General features: G+C 47.9%; 1 protein-coding gene across 1 annotated transcript in view; it reads right to left on the bottom strand.

Moving 5' to 3' along the window:
- DELE1 (DAP3 binding cell death enhancer 1) overlaps positions 1-3,339 on the bottom strand; it is a 21,628-nt gene extending 18,289 nt beyond the window's left edge. Inside the window, exon 1 of the mRNA XM_045284726.1 lies at positions 3,303-3,339. Within this exon, the coding sequence (XP_045140661.1) occupies positions 3,303-3,339 (37 nt within the window). The remainder of the gene's footprint in view (positions 1-3,302) is intronic.
- Positions 3,340-14,698: the final 11,359 nt, after the last annotated feature.

A 14,698-nucleotide genomic window follows, 5' to 3' on the forward strand; every position in this document is an offset into this window, starting at 1 on the left:
TTTCCCTTCCCTGCAAGCGTGCCGCGAGCGCGCAAGTGGCCCAGGCCCTTCGGAAGCTCGCAGCCAGCCAATTAGGAAGGAGCGCGAACGGAAGGAGGCTCAGCCAAAGGAAGTGGCGAGTGTAGGGCTGTTTGGAGGGGGCGGGCGGGGAGGAGGGTGAACTGCGGCCAGGGCGTGGGCGCAGGCCCCGTTTTTCACTTTCCCTTCCCTGCAAGCGTGCCGCGAGCGCGCAGGTGGCTCAGTTGAGCCGCCTCGGCAGCTGGGCCATTGCGGAGCAGGGTGGAGCGGCCTCGGGGGAGCAAGAGGACCGTGCTGTCACCGTGGGGCCGGGGGGAGCAGCAGCCTTCGTCAGGCCCGGGGCTGGAGGAGGTGGAGTGAACGCCTGCTGCGGAGGAGCTGAGCCTCGGGGACCGAGGCCAGGCCGACAGTCAGGGCCTCGGGACCCCAGGTCCCGGCTGGGATGCGGGCAGGCGCCCGCGGGGCCAGACCGATGGTCTCCAACGGTCCTTGCAGCGCTGGCAGGCTGTGACGCTTGAGAATACACACAGGGAGGGTCACCCCACCACCACGTTTATTCCAGCCCACCTCTTCAGACCCAGCTAGCCGTGGATACTCGCTTGAGAATGATGTTTCCTCTTTCACCACCCTTGAGTCTGACCTGAGGGCGCTCCCATTCAAATTCAAATGTAGGTTTGCGACGACAGGTGGCGCTTACACTTGCCTGTCGCTCCTGACGATCGGCTTTCCTAAAGATGTCAGCCCAGGATGAAATCTTCTGGGGCTGTTCGGCTCAGCTCCGCTCAAAGGGTCTGAACTGATTCCATCTCCCACAACAACGGCATACGATGTGAAAGTTGCATTGATTTCTTCCACGTGAATCTTTGAGCCAGATAGAGGACAGACGAATGGGGAGCATTTGTGGCCTCTGAACAATTGGTGCAGGGTTTCAGAGGGCGCTCTGGAGTCCAACAATTTGGGGGTTGAATTCCAGCTGTATTACTTCTTAGCCCTGTGCTCTCAATCAGGTTACTTAACCTCGCCAAACCTGGGTGGGGGGAAGGGCGGGGAGCTAACTCATGGGATTGTTGTGAGGCTTAAATAAGATAACAGATTGAAAACGTTTGACATAGTTCATGGCACAGAGGAAGAGCCACTTAATAAATGTAAGTTGTGATTAATTGCCATGATGGAGGAGGTGAGTAGGCAAATAGAGTAGTCCAATCGAAGCATGACTGATGGGCTACGTAGGTGCCAGAGAAGAATTCAGAGAAGTGGCTGCATTTAAGCTGGACCTTTACACGGGGGAGAGTTTGCTAGATGAAGGGAGAAAGGTGCACTGAACAGAGGAAACAGGGGCAAAGGCTCCGGGGTTTGAATATTGAGAACCTACACAGAAATATCCTTGCTTTAATATTGGAGGCAGATAAACAGTGTGGGTTAAGCTCTGTCCTTGATATTTCTGTACCAAGTGCCTTCAAAAAAATTCATGGAAAAATTCCATTTTTCCCACAAGCTTTTTTTTCCCCACGAGCTTTTTGGATCTCCCGTATACTGTCTTCTTTTAACCAGGCTGCGTCCAGTTTGCTCATTCTGTAAGGCTTAGCCCAGTCCCACCAGCTCAGTGAAGATTCCCCCAACTGTTTGGGGCCTCACTGCTGTCTGCTTCCCCCAATTCCTGTAGCACTTCATTTTGTACTACCTAATTTAGCAGTAATTATATGTTGTTCTGTTATTTAATTACTTCATTTGGGTAAGTCTAGTCCCCTAGTTCTCTCCCTCGGGGCAGAGATGGTATTTTCTCCTTCTCGTCCCTCATAGGGCTTGACAAACTGTCAGCACCGAGAAGATGCTCAGACAATGCCTGTTGATTGATGGAACACTTTACGTGGAGAATGATTTAAACCAAGCACATCAGACCCAATTACAAGATTTATTGATTCAGTCCACGTAACAACATTCATTGACAGCCTACCATGTTTGAAGCTAATTGAAAAGTTTTTAAGCAGACAGTAGGGTGCCTGTCCCCAAGTGTAAAATGTCGTTATGACGTCTCTTGTCCCAAGAAGCCTGAGAATACCAATGGTGCACAAGGGGCAGATGGTGAGGGCAGCTGGAGTTGTCCATGGTTCACCAGGTCACCCCTTCAGTGCTGCCCAGAGAACACCAGCAGGGAGGTACCTTTGTGCCCCTGACCTTCCGCTTGTCCGGCAAACTGTCTTAACTTACAGAGGGAGCCTGTCACCTATATGCCTAGTGAATCACTGCCTGTTGATGTCTTTGTATGTATATTGACCACAGTGACTGTTCTAGACATTTCTTAGTGCCTTCTTTTTGGTAGACACTCTTAATTTGTGTTAATTATATGAGAGCCTCTGCCATGCTGGAGAGTACCCCGAATACAAGACACTTCTAAAGATGGGTATAGTCCCTACCTTTGCAGAGGAAATAGTCTACTGGGGCAAACTAGGTGGGCAGGCAACTAAAATAAGAATAGTGTCATGGGAATGTGTTGCAGCCATAACCAGATACCCCAGCGTCTTGTGGTTTCAAGAAATGATTTCATTGTCCCACACTGTTCTGTACATCAGCTGAGACAATGGAGGACTGCAACATCAAGTTGCAGTCAGATGGAAACTGGGGCTGAAGCTCTCTGAAGGTTCCACAGGAGCCCTGAGCGTCTACACAGGAGGGAAGACCCAGGCTATGAATACTGTTCTGTGCAGCTCTTTGGAAACAGCCAGCGCCGTGGTAGGGAACATACCTGGGGTAATGGGAACAACTGGAAGAAGCCCACAATGAAGGCTCAGAAGTCAAGAAGGCTTTCTAGAAGCAGAGACCTCTAAACTAGCAGGTAAAAAGCCAGAAGGGAAAGCACAATCCTGGCAGAGGAAGCAGCTGGTGGCAAGGCCAGGGATGCTGAAGAGCACAGCATGAGAGCAGTGTGGCTGCACCTGGCTAGGGCAGGGGGGGGGAGGGGTGAGGGGCTGTTCAGTTGCAATTGCCCCTGAGGCTGCCGAGGTCTGTGGGGCCAGGTCAGAAACCCTTGTAAGGCACTAAGGGTTCTTAAGGTGTCTGGACTCATCCTGAGGTCACTGAGACACCCAGGGGAGGGATTTCAGCAGGAGAATGGAAGGACTAGGCCAGAAACTGAACCAAACACCAAATTCCCCACTCAGGGATCCTATGTAGGATTTCTGAAGCTGCTGATCTTTACAGGAGCAAATAGCCTCCTCTTTCTTCCTTGGAGCACCTGCTAGGTTTGAACCTTTAACCTTGCAGTTAGCAATCAATCTATCACTTACCAGTCAGCCACCGACTAGAGCGCTCTAAAAAGGCCATCGCTGGCTGCCGTGGGCTGGAGGGATGAATTGAATTGAGGGCACAGCAGGTGTCAATCCCACCTTTTCATTTGTCCCTCCTAGGCCAGTGACCCCACCTTTGTGACCAGAGAAGGCTGCAATATCACCTCAGTGCTGATGGCAGTTCTTTTTGTTTTTTCTTAGTGGCAATTTTTTTTTAATGATAAAAGAATGCAAATCCCTTTATGCAACTTCCTTTAAATATTATCTTTAAAAGGACATATGGTAAAATGGCTCCAACCCAGTTAGGTCTGGGCCAGGGTGGGGAGGATGCTCAGATGGTTAAACAATTGAAGCCTAAGTGTAAAGTGGGTTAAGGAAGAACCCACAGGCAGGAAGCACACAGCATACCAGGCTCAATGGGTCTGACCTCTCAGTAAAGTAATGGTTGGTTAAAAGAGAATTCCTACCCTGCTCAAAAGTCAAATAGCACAAAAGGCTTGTCACAAAAAGCCCCAGCACACCACTCCACAGGCAGCTCCCCACCCTCTAGTCCTCCTCCCCAGAGGCAGTAGTTTTCAACTCTGAAATTTCAAGAGACAGCACAAAAGCGCCTGGATTCTGGAGTTGGATTGCCTGGAATCCAACTCAACTCTCCCACGTACCAGTTGGGTGACCTTGGCCAAGTTAATTATAGTAGCTTGGTACTTGAGTTTCTTCATCTGCAAGATGGGAGGGATATTTGTCCCCGGCTCATGAGCTAGCACATGTACATTGCCTGGCATGTGGTCAGTGTGATAACGATGAAGAAGAACTGGGGAGAACATTTGCAAGTGTACTTGGAAGTTAGTTGGGCACCAAACAAATTAGTGTGTGGCATGCTTTTGATTGGGAGGGAATGACAGGAACACAGACTCAGTTGGAGAGATCTGTCTCTGTACTAAGGCCAAACTCTGTTTGCGCTCCGTCCCACTCCTTTCCTATCTCTTCTAGCATCATGTCTCTCGAATTATCCTGACCCTCAAGGCAAAGCTGACATTGCTCAACTAGCTTTTCTTTATTATTATTACTGAAATAAATGTGGGACTTTTCTATCTTGGGGCGAAAGTCCTCTATTTGATCCTCCTGCCCTTTTCAGCAAACATTCTGTTTTTCTTCTGCTCCTGCCAGATTTCTTAATTAACACACATGCCGTCTCCCATTTCTCACAACTCCCTCGCGTTTCAGCTCGGTCTCCCAGCGTCTCTGCCTCTTCTGCTGACACAGTTGTCAGGAGGGTCACCAAAGACCGCCTCATTAACCACCAACGAGCCTTTGTGCAAGCAGTCTCCTTGACCCAGAGCACTGGACTCGGCTGACCATCCAGTTCTTGGGTCCCGCATCCAAAACTGCCTCCTCGCCCCACTTCCTTCTTCCTGTCCATCACATCCTTTCCTTGGGTCATCCAGGGGAGAAACTTGGAGCCCAGGATTGACTCACCTCCTATTCCTGCCCTCCTGTATTAGTTTTGACTCTTCCGGAACTCCAGATGGGAATTGCAATGCAGGCATTTTTCTTTTAAAAGTTTTATGAGGATTTGAAGGAGTAGAGGGCCCAAGTGCAGAGTGTAGCTGGAACCCAGAAGAGACTGGAATCAGAGTTCAGCACTGAGAAACTGAGTCCTTTCTCTCTGGATTTCTTATGATCTGCACTGTGATGGTTAGAGTTTATGTCAACTAGACATACCTGGGTGAAGATAGGGATGGAGCCCAACCTATCAATCAGGTCACAGCCTGATGACACCTCATGGAGGTGTGACCGTAAGGGAGAACCCCTGAGCAGAGTAGAGCTCTCCCTTGCTCCTACACCTTCTACTGGATCTAGCTTCTGCGTCTGGTGTGTCAATCTCCTGTGGGATACCCTGCTGAGCCCAGGAGCCACCTCTGGACCCATTTGGCTGACCTCGGATTCATGTACCTCTGCACCCACCAGCCCATGGCACTCCTGCTTTGTCATCCTGCCTCCTGTTCAGCAGCTTCCACAGCTACACAAGTCAGGAGAAGCCTCGAGCTAACATCCTTCCAGGTTACATCCGACCTACAGTCTTGAACTAGACTGGACTTAACCTACGTACTTCTACCACTGTGTAAGCCAGTTCTGGATATAAATCTCTTTCTATAGACACACACATACAGACGTCACTAGGTTTGCTTCTCTAGAGACCTAATGTAACACATGTACAGACACCCCAAAGGTGTCAGACACTCCCACATCCAGCTAGTCACCAGGTCCTGTTCCATCTCCATCTCTTGCGTCAGGCCTATGAATCTGTCTCCTCTCAGGCCTGTGAATCTGTCTCCTCTCATGTACCCCGTAGTACTGCGTCTCCTTGTTTGTTTGCCTCCTGAAAAATTCTGTTTCTGAACCCTCGGAGGAGCATTGGCCATATTTGGTTCTCTGCCCCTTGCTCTCGGCAGGCATTTCCTGCTGTGGCGTTGGCTCCCACCTCCGATCTAGTGCTTAACAGTCTGTGTTCCAGAGTCCTGATGACCTCGCTTGAACCCTCCACTGCCTTGCCGTTTGAACTTGGGAAAGTTACTTACATTTTTTTGAGCCCCAATTCCTCATTTGTGAAATGGGGATAATGTTGACGGCTAACGGGAGGGTCGATGTGAGGGTCACCGAGTTAAGGATACATGTCAAGTGTTCCGTTGGCACAGGCCTGGTGAGCAGAAAGGACTCACGCAGTAAATGACCGTGCCGCCAGAATGCTCCTTAGAAGCCAGGATGGCAGGACTCGTTCCCATGTACTTTGGACGTGTGTCAGGAAGGCTAGTTGTGGAGAAGTACCACGTGGTACTTGGCAACGTGGAAGGTCAGTGAAAGAGAAGACCCTCCGGGAGATGGGTTGGCGCAGGAGCTGTACAAGAAGCTCCCACCGCAGTGATGGGGAAGATGGTTCAGGGTTATGGTCGGTGGTCCCCGTGAGTCAGCACCAATGCAAAGGCACCCACCAGCAACACTCTTGCTTTGAGTTCCAGTCCTCCCTCACCTGCTAGACTTTTCTATGAGAAGCCCACCTGTGACTTCAGACCCACCATCAACATTCTCCAGATACTGCTGGAAGATACACCTTCCAGAGAGAAGAGGGTAGGGGACCTGGAAAATGAGGTCGGTACCCGACCTCAGCCAGGCCTCAGCAGAGAAGAGCCTGGGGGGCGGAGGACCCCGGGAAGCCTCTACACCAGGAGTTGGCTGACTCCTTTGAGATCCAGGAGGGCCGGGCAGAGTTCCAGGAAGCCTGCAAATAGAGAATGAATCCAGCCTGTAGCCTGCAAATAGAGAATGTGAATCCAGCCTGTAAAAAAGGCCCCAGGGGTGGTGAGAGGAGAGGTAGCAAGATCTGCAGCGCTTTGAGGAGGGTGTGGAAGGTGAGAGCAACACCTTCAGGGCGCTGAGCCTGGCTCTGGCAGGGGCCTCCCTCGGCGGCGTGCTGAGGAGCTGGCAGCCAGGAGCCATAGGCACTCCTGTTTTCAGCTGAGCTGTTGCAGGTCCCCTTGGCCGCCCTGGTGAACACTCCTCATTAAGCTCAGGGTGTGCAGCTCCCCTGCCACTCAGCTCTGCTCGCCCCGCCTCCTGCGCTGCTCCTCTGTGTCGTGACGCAGCAGTCCTATGGACAGGATTCTGGTGGGGGGCTGCACCCTAGTCACCCAGGAAGAACTAGGGACAATGAGCCGGGAGGGTGGCCTGACAGCTGTCTGCCCCAGCCCTGTTCCACTTCTGCTATTGCTATCTGTGTGGCCTGCCCCTAGGCAAGTTGTTTCATATCTCATCTATGTGGGGTAGTGGGTTGAGCTGCTAGACACAAAGTCAGCGGTTTGAACTCACCAGCAGGAGAAAGATGAGGGTTTCTGGTCCTGTGAAGATTGATAGTCTCAAAAACCCACAGGGGATGAGGGAGGGGGGTGAATACAATGTTCTGAAATTGATTGTGGCAATGATTGTACAATTCTTGACATGATTGAACGATTGAATTGTATGATGTGAATTATGTGCCAATAAAACTGAGGAAGAAGGAAAAAAAAACAAAACAGGGCAGTTCTATTCTGTCCGTAGAGTCATTATGAGTCAGAATTAACTAGATTGATGGCAGTGATTTTGGTTCTAGTTTATACCACATGGATAATAAAGGCCATTGAATGAGTGCGGTTTAAGGGGCCCTGGTGGCGCTATTGGTAAGCATTGGACTGCTAACTGCAAGGTTGGTGGTTCAAGTCCACCCTCTGCTTAGAAGAAAGATAAGGTGATCCACTCCCCTAAAGAGCCACAGCCTCAGAAACCCTACAGAGTCACCATGAGTCAGAATCAACTCGATGGCAGTGGGTTGGGTTTGGGGTTTTGAGGGGTTTATCTTACTGTGAGTTTTACTAAGATAATGCAGGTAACGTCCTTAGCATAACCTCTTGTACCTCCTGGAGCTTAGGCTCTACCTTGCAAGGACAGTCACTCCATCCCCACACATCTGCTGACTGTTGTCATTACTCTTATCTGTTGATGTCATCTGTATGTGCCTCTCTCTGTCGCTTGCTCAACTCTGAGCTCCGTGAAGTTAGTGATGGAAATCATATGGGTACTGAGATAGTTTAAGTTTATTGTGCCAACCTGGCTGATAAACACATGTGGGGTTAATTGAAGGGTGGAGCTATGGCTCAGTAAGCCTCACCTTTTGAGTTCTCGGGTCTCTTGCTTTGTGATGGTCGGACCAGGGTGCAGCTGCCTTAGCCAGTTCCCTGCTTCAGCTGGCAAGGCTCGCTTCCTGTGAGACATCCCTGAGGAGAAGCCACATGGACCTACCCTGATGCAGCCCTGGGTGCTGGAGCAGCTTTGCGGAGATCCCTGCCAGTGCTGAGATGCTTACACATTCACTGATTCGGCTTTCTTCCTGCAGTCAGCGTCATAATGTGTGCTTTGTGAGATGGAGGAGGACTTTGTGGATTGGTGTCAGACATATAGGCTAATGTTGGACTTGTGGCCTTGGGCAGCACTGGGTTGGGATGTTTTCTTGATGTACTCTCTTATGCATATGAGTTTCTGTGGATTTGTTTCTCTAATGTACCCAGACTAACACAGGTACTAAAGGGCCCTGGTGGAACTATGGTTAAGTGTGTGGCTGCTAATGGAAAGGTTGGCAGTTTGAACCCAGCAGCTACTTCATGGGAGAAAGATGTGGCAGTCTCCTTCGATAGTGGGACAAGAGAAAAGTAAAAGGAAATAGAGGAAAGAACTAGGAGGCAAAGGGCATTTATAGAGGTCTAAATACAGGCATGTACATGTGTAAATATATCTGTAATGATAGGGAAATAGATCTATGTGCATTATATATAAAGTATTAAGGCAGCAGATGGACAGTGGGCCTCTACTCAAGTATACCCTCAACGCAAGAGCACTTTGTTCTAATAACCCGGCACTCTGTGATGCTCACCTTCCCCACATGATCGCTGAAGACAAATGGGTGCATAAGCAAATGTGGTGAAGAAAGCTGATGGTGCTCAGCTATCAAAATATCCAGTGTCTGGGGTCTTAAAGGCTTGAAGATAAATAAACGGCCATCTAGCTGACTAGCAACAAAGTTCACATGGAAGAAGCACACCAGCCTGTGTGATCATGAGGTGTCGATGAGATCAGGTATCAGGCATCAAATATCCAGAACAAAAAATCATATTGAAGATGAGGGGGAAGGTTGAGTGGAGACCCAAAGTCCATCTGTAGCCATCCCCTTACAGAATGGTCACAAGGAAGAGACAAGCCAGTCAGCATGCAGTATAGGACTGGCAAAATATACAACTTTCTTTCCTCTAGTTCTTTAGTGCTTCCTCCCCTGCCACAATTCTGCCTTACAAATCCCGCTAGACCAGATAATGTACACAGGTACAGATAAGAGCTGGAAACACAGGGAATCCAGGGTGGATAAACCCCTCAGACCAATAATGAGAGTAGTGATATGGGATGGGAAGGGGATGGTGGAACCAATCACAATGATCTACATATAGCCCCCTCCCAGGTGGACAGACAACAGAAAAGTGGGCGAAGGGAGACAGTGGTGGGTGTAAGACGTAAAATAATAATAATTTACAAATTATCAAGGGTTCATGAGGGAAGGAGGGTGGGGGATACCAAGCTGATGCCAAGGGGTCAAGTAGAAAGAGAATGTTTTGAGAATCATGATGGCGACATATGTACAAATGTGCCTGGCTGAATGGATGGATGGATAGATTGTGGTAAGAGCTGTAAGAGCCCCCAATAAAATGATTAAAAAAGAAAAAAAAACCCTGATGACCTTGGACACCCTCTAGGCCAGTCTACTCAGTTCCGGAGGAGTCAACACCGCAGCCGAGCGTGGGCTGTTTCTGTTCTGCTGTGTGACTCGATGCCTAGCTCAGCACCTGGCATGTCAATTCACTGGCTGCCATGGTCTCTTCTGACCCATCATGCCCCTGGCACATGCATGAGTTTAACAAACACGGCGGGGGGGACGACAAACAGACTACCATATAATAGGCACCTTTATTAAACAAAATTATAAAAATGCAAAGATTTTGTTTCCAATATATCCACTGTGGATGCACTTCTGAAGATGCTGTTTCTACCCCTCTCACCCAGGCGCCCTCAAACTTTTTAAACAGGGGGCCAGTTCACTGTCCCTAAGACCCGTTGGAGGGCCAGACTATAGTTAAAAAAAAAAAACTATGAACAAATTCCTATGCACACTGCACATACCTTATTTTGAAGTTAAAAACAAAACGGGGCAAAAACACCCAGCTGGCCGGATAAATGTCGTCGGCGGGCCGAATGTGGCCCACGGGCCGTAGTTTAAGGACCCCTGCACCCTTCCCTAAAGAATTCTGTGCCCTTTGGGTTACACCACCTCAAAACAGCAGCCTGAGCGCCCAGCAGGAGCTCAGATCCTTTTCAGCATTCTTTGAGTTTGGGAAAGGGAAGTCTGAAGGGGCGAGATCAGGGCTGGAGGGCCGAGGGGAAGTTCCCAGTGAAGTACTCACGGGCCAGTCTTTGCTGCCCTCAAAGAATGGGCAGGTGCGTTGTCTTAATGGGGGAAGAAATTCCTTAGTACAACTGCGCTCACCTTCCTCACCAATTCAGTTTTCAATGTTCTTAAAACTTCTTCAGAATAAGCCTCTATGATTGTCCTGTGTCCTTTAAGAAAATCTTTCAAGATTACCACTTCGAAATCCCAAAATAGGGTAGCCATCACCTGCTGAGCTGACTCTCTGCCTTGCGTTTATCTGGCCTAGCCGATCGCCTCCACCAACCGTCTGTCAGTTTGCCATCCTGGGTTGGCTTGGGATGCTGGACGCAAGGTCACTGGTATTTTAAGGGCCAGCAGAGTCACCAAAGGAAACACGTTTCAGCAGAGCTTCTCAACTAAGAAACAAACTAGGACCAGTGGGGTGAGTGGTGATGCTGGGAGGGTAGAGGGAGGGTGGGTAGGAAAGGGGGAACCGATTACAAGGAAGTGTATATGTGACCTCTTCCCTGGGGGACGGACAACAGAAAAGTGGGTGAAGGGAGACGCCGGACAGGGCAAGATATGACAAAATAATAATTTATAAATGATCAAGGGCTCATGAGGGAGGGGGGAATGGGGAGGGAGGGGAAAAATGAGGACCTGATGCCAGGGGCTTAGGTGGAGAGCAAATGTTTTGAGAATGACGAGGGCAATGAATGTACAAATGCGCTTTACACAGTTGATGTATGTATGGATTGTGATAAGAGTTGTATGAGCCCCTAATAAAACGATTTTTTAAAAAAGAAACAAACTAGGAAGGAATAGGCTATCCTCTGCAGAGGAAGTAGGCACTGGGAATCTCTTGGGTAGCAGGAGAACGTTGTCAGACACTGAAAACTTCATGAATAACAGCAGAATGCTGTCAGCGATTGTGCCGGAAGGTGAGCTCGAAAGACACATGACTGGGGATGGCAGCCTTCTCCTTGTTCCAAGTGGAAGGGGAACCCTGCAGAAGGAGAGCCTTTGGGACCTTCGTTTGTTGATGGGGCATGCCGCAAAAGGAGAAGAAACAGCCGTAAACATCTATTAATCATTGGAACTTGGAATGTACAAAGTATGACTCTCGGAAAATCGGAAGTCGTTAAAAATGAAATGAACCCCATAACGATAGATATTGTAGGCATTGGAGAACTGGCATGGACTGGTATTAGCCATCTTGAATCAGAAGATCATCTGGTTTAATATGCTGGGAATGTCGGATTCAAGAAGAATGATGTTATATTCATCATGAAAAGACCATTTCAAGAGCTGTCTTGAGGTACAATGCTGTCTGCCACAGGAGAGTGTTTATCTGCCTAGCAGGACATTCAGTTGCTACAACTTATTCAAATGCACGTATAACTACCACAATTAAGTGATGAAGAAATTGAAGAATTTTACCGATTTCTTCAGTCTGAAATTGATCAAGCATACAATCAAAAAGCATGGGCAAATTATTAGTGATTGGAATGCAAACTTTGAAAGCAAACAGGAAGAAATAGTGGTTGGAAAATATGGCCTTGGTGATAAAAATCAAACCGGAGATCGTAACACATGATAGAATTTTGCAAAGCCAATAACTCCTTCATCACAAATACCTTTTTGCAATAACACAGAAGGTGACTGTACATGCAGGGTTCTCCAGATAGAATACACAGAAATCAAACGGAATACACCTGTAGGAAGAGACAGCAGCTCAAATGAGACCAGGCCCTGGCTGTGGAACAGATCACTGTTCACTCCTATCACAGTTCAGGTTGAAATTGCAACAAACAGAAACAAGGTCATGAAAGTCAAAATATGGTACATCCCACCTGAATTTCGAGAACATCTCAGGAACAGATTTGACACATTGGATATTAATGACAGAGACCTGATACGCTGTGGGGGGATATCAAGACCACCATACACGAAGAAAACCAAGGGTCATTACAAAGAGGAAAGGAAGAAAAGATTCAAGTGAAGGTCAGAAGAGGCTCTGAAATTTGCTTTTAATCACAGAGTAGCTCGGGCAAGTGGAAGAAATGCTGAAGTCAAAGAGCTAAACAGAAATTTTCAAAGGGCATCTCAAGATGGCAAAGTAAAATATTAATGAAATGTGCAAAAACCTAGACTTAGAGAATCAAAAAGTAAGAACATGCTCAGCATATATTAGACTGAAATAACTCAAGGAAATATTCAAGCCTCCAGTTGTAATATTGAAAGATTCTATGGGCAAAATATTGAATGATTCAGGAAGAAATGTAAAGAAAATGTAAAGAATATAGAGTTACTGTACCAAAAAGAACAAGTCAACATTCAACCATTTCAAGAGGTAGCATATGATCAAGAACCAATGGTTCTGAAGAAGTCCAAGCTACGCTAAAGGCATTAGCCAAAAACAAGGCTCCAAGAACTGACAAAATACCAATTGAAATGTTTCAATAAGCTGAAAGCATTCACTCATCTAGGCCAAGAAATTTGGAATGTAGCTAGCTACCTGGACAACTGACTGAAAAGATCTATATTTGTACCTATTACAAAGAAAAGTAACCCAACATAAGGCTCAAACTATAGAACAATATCATTAACTTCACATGCAAGTAAAATTTTGCCGAAGATTACCCAAGAACAGTACAGCAGTACATTGACAGGGAACTGCCCGAGATTCAGGCTGGATTCCGAAAAGGACGTGGAACAAGGGATGTCATTGCTGATGGCAGATGGAGCTTGGCTGAAAGCAGAGAATACCAGAAAGATGTTTACTCGTGTTTTATTGACTGTTCCAGGGCATTCAACTGCGTGAGCCATAACACAATATGGATAGCCTTGAGAAGACTGGAGATTCCAAGAGACTTCACTGTGCTCATGCGGAACCTGTACATGGATCAAGGGGCAGGTGTGAATAGAAGGGACTACTGTATGGTTTCCAATCAAGAAGGGTGTGTGTCAGGGTTGGATTCTCCCAGCATACTTGTTCAGTCTGTATGCTGAGCAAATGATCAAAGAAGCTGGATCATACGAAGAAGAATGCAGCGTTAGGATTGAAGAAAGCCTTTTTAGCAACCTATGGTATGTAAATGACAATCTTGCTTGCTGAAAGTGAGGAGGACTTGAAGTGCTTGCTGATGAAGATCAAGGATTGCAACCTTCGGTGTGGATTCTAACTCAATGTAAAGAAACCCCAAATCCTCACAGCTGGGAAAATGGATAACATCTTGATAAACAGAGAAGAGATGGAAGTTATCGAGGAGTTTGTCTTGATTGGATCCACAATCGAGGTCGTAGAAGCAGCAGTCAGGAGATTAAAGAACACATTGCGTTGGGTAAGGAAGTTGAAAGTGTTGCAAAGCTAGGATGCTATTTTGAGGACTAAGATATGGCTGACCCAAACCATGACATCTTCAATCCCTCATATGCTTGTCAAAGGTGGACACTGATTAAGGAAGACCACAGCAGAACTGATGCGTTTGAGTTGGGGTGCTGGCAAAGAATACTGAGAGTACCGGGGACCGCCAAGAGAACAAACAGATCTCTCCTGGAAGACATACAACCAGAATGCTCCTCAGAGGCTAGGACGGCAGTGCTTCATCTGACATACTTTGGACATGTGTCCGGAGAAACAAGACCCCGAAGAAGGACATCATGTTGGCAAAGTAAAGGGGCAGCAAAAAGAGGGAGCCCCTCACTGAGATGGATTGACACAGTGGCTGCAACAATGGGCTCAAGAAAGAACCGCCGTGAGGGTGACACAGGGCTGGGCTGTGTTTCGCTCGGTTGTACCTGTGGTCTCCAGGGAACCGACTCCAGACACGGAACAACAGCGAATCCTCTCAGAAGCCAATGTTTGGATTGGGCTTCTGTTCAAAGGAACTCTAAGACAGGGGTATCACCGAGAGAGCTTGTCTGCCACCATCCACGGATCATAGACTCGTCTAGGTTTTGATTAGAAGCAACCTATGCATGCATATATGAACTGTAACCCTAGTAGCAGTACTTCTTTTTACTTAACACTTATACATGTTTTCTGTTAGGAGAACAGGTGAAACAATTGTAGAAGACCCGATTCCCTCTGGCCCGGAAATCCCACAGTCTGTACTGGGTTACTCTCCAGGAGTGGAGGTTCTCGGCCAGTCACTGTGCTGGGTTACCAGTCACTGTGCTGGGTTACCAGTCAGTCACTGTGCTGAGTTACCAGTCACTGTGCTGAGTTACCAGTCAGTTACTGTGCTGAGTTACCAGTCACTGTGCAGAGTTACCAGTCAGTCACTGTGCTGAGTTACCAGTCACTGTGCTGGGTTACCAGTCAGTCACTGTGCTGGGTTACCAGTCAGTCACTGTGCTGAGTTACCAGTCAGTCACTGTGCTGGGTTACCAG

This window comes from Echinops telfairi, unplaced genomic scaffold (assembly GCF_000313985.2).
Source record: "Echinops telfairi isolate 266 unplaced genomic scaffold, ASM31398v2 ScPeMD7_7469;HRSCAF=8507_0, whole genome shotgun sequence".
Taxonomy (NCBI): Eukaryota; Metazoa; Chordata; class Mammalia; order Afrosoricida; family Tenrecidae; genus Echinops; species Echinops telfairi.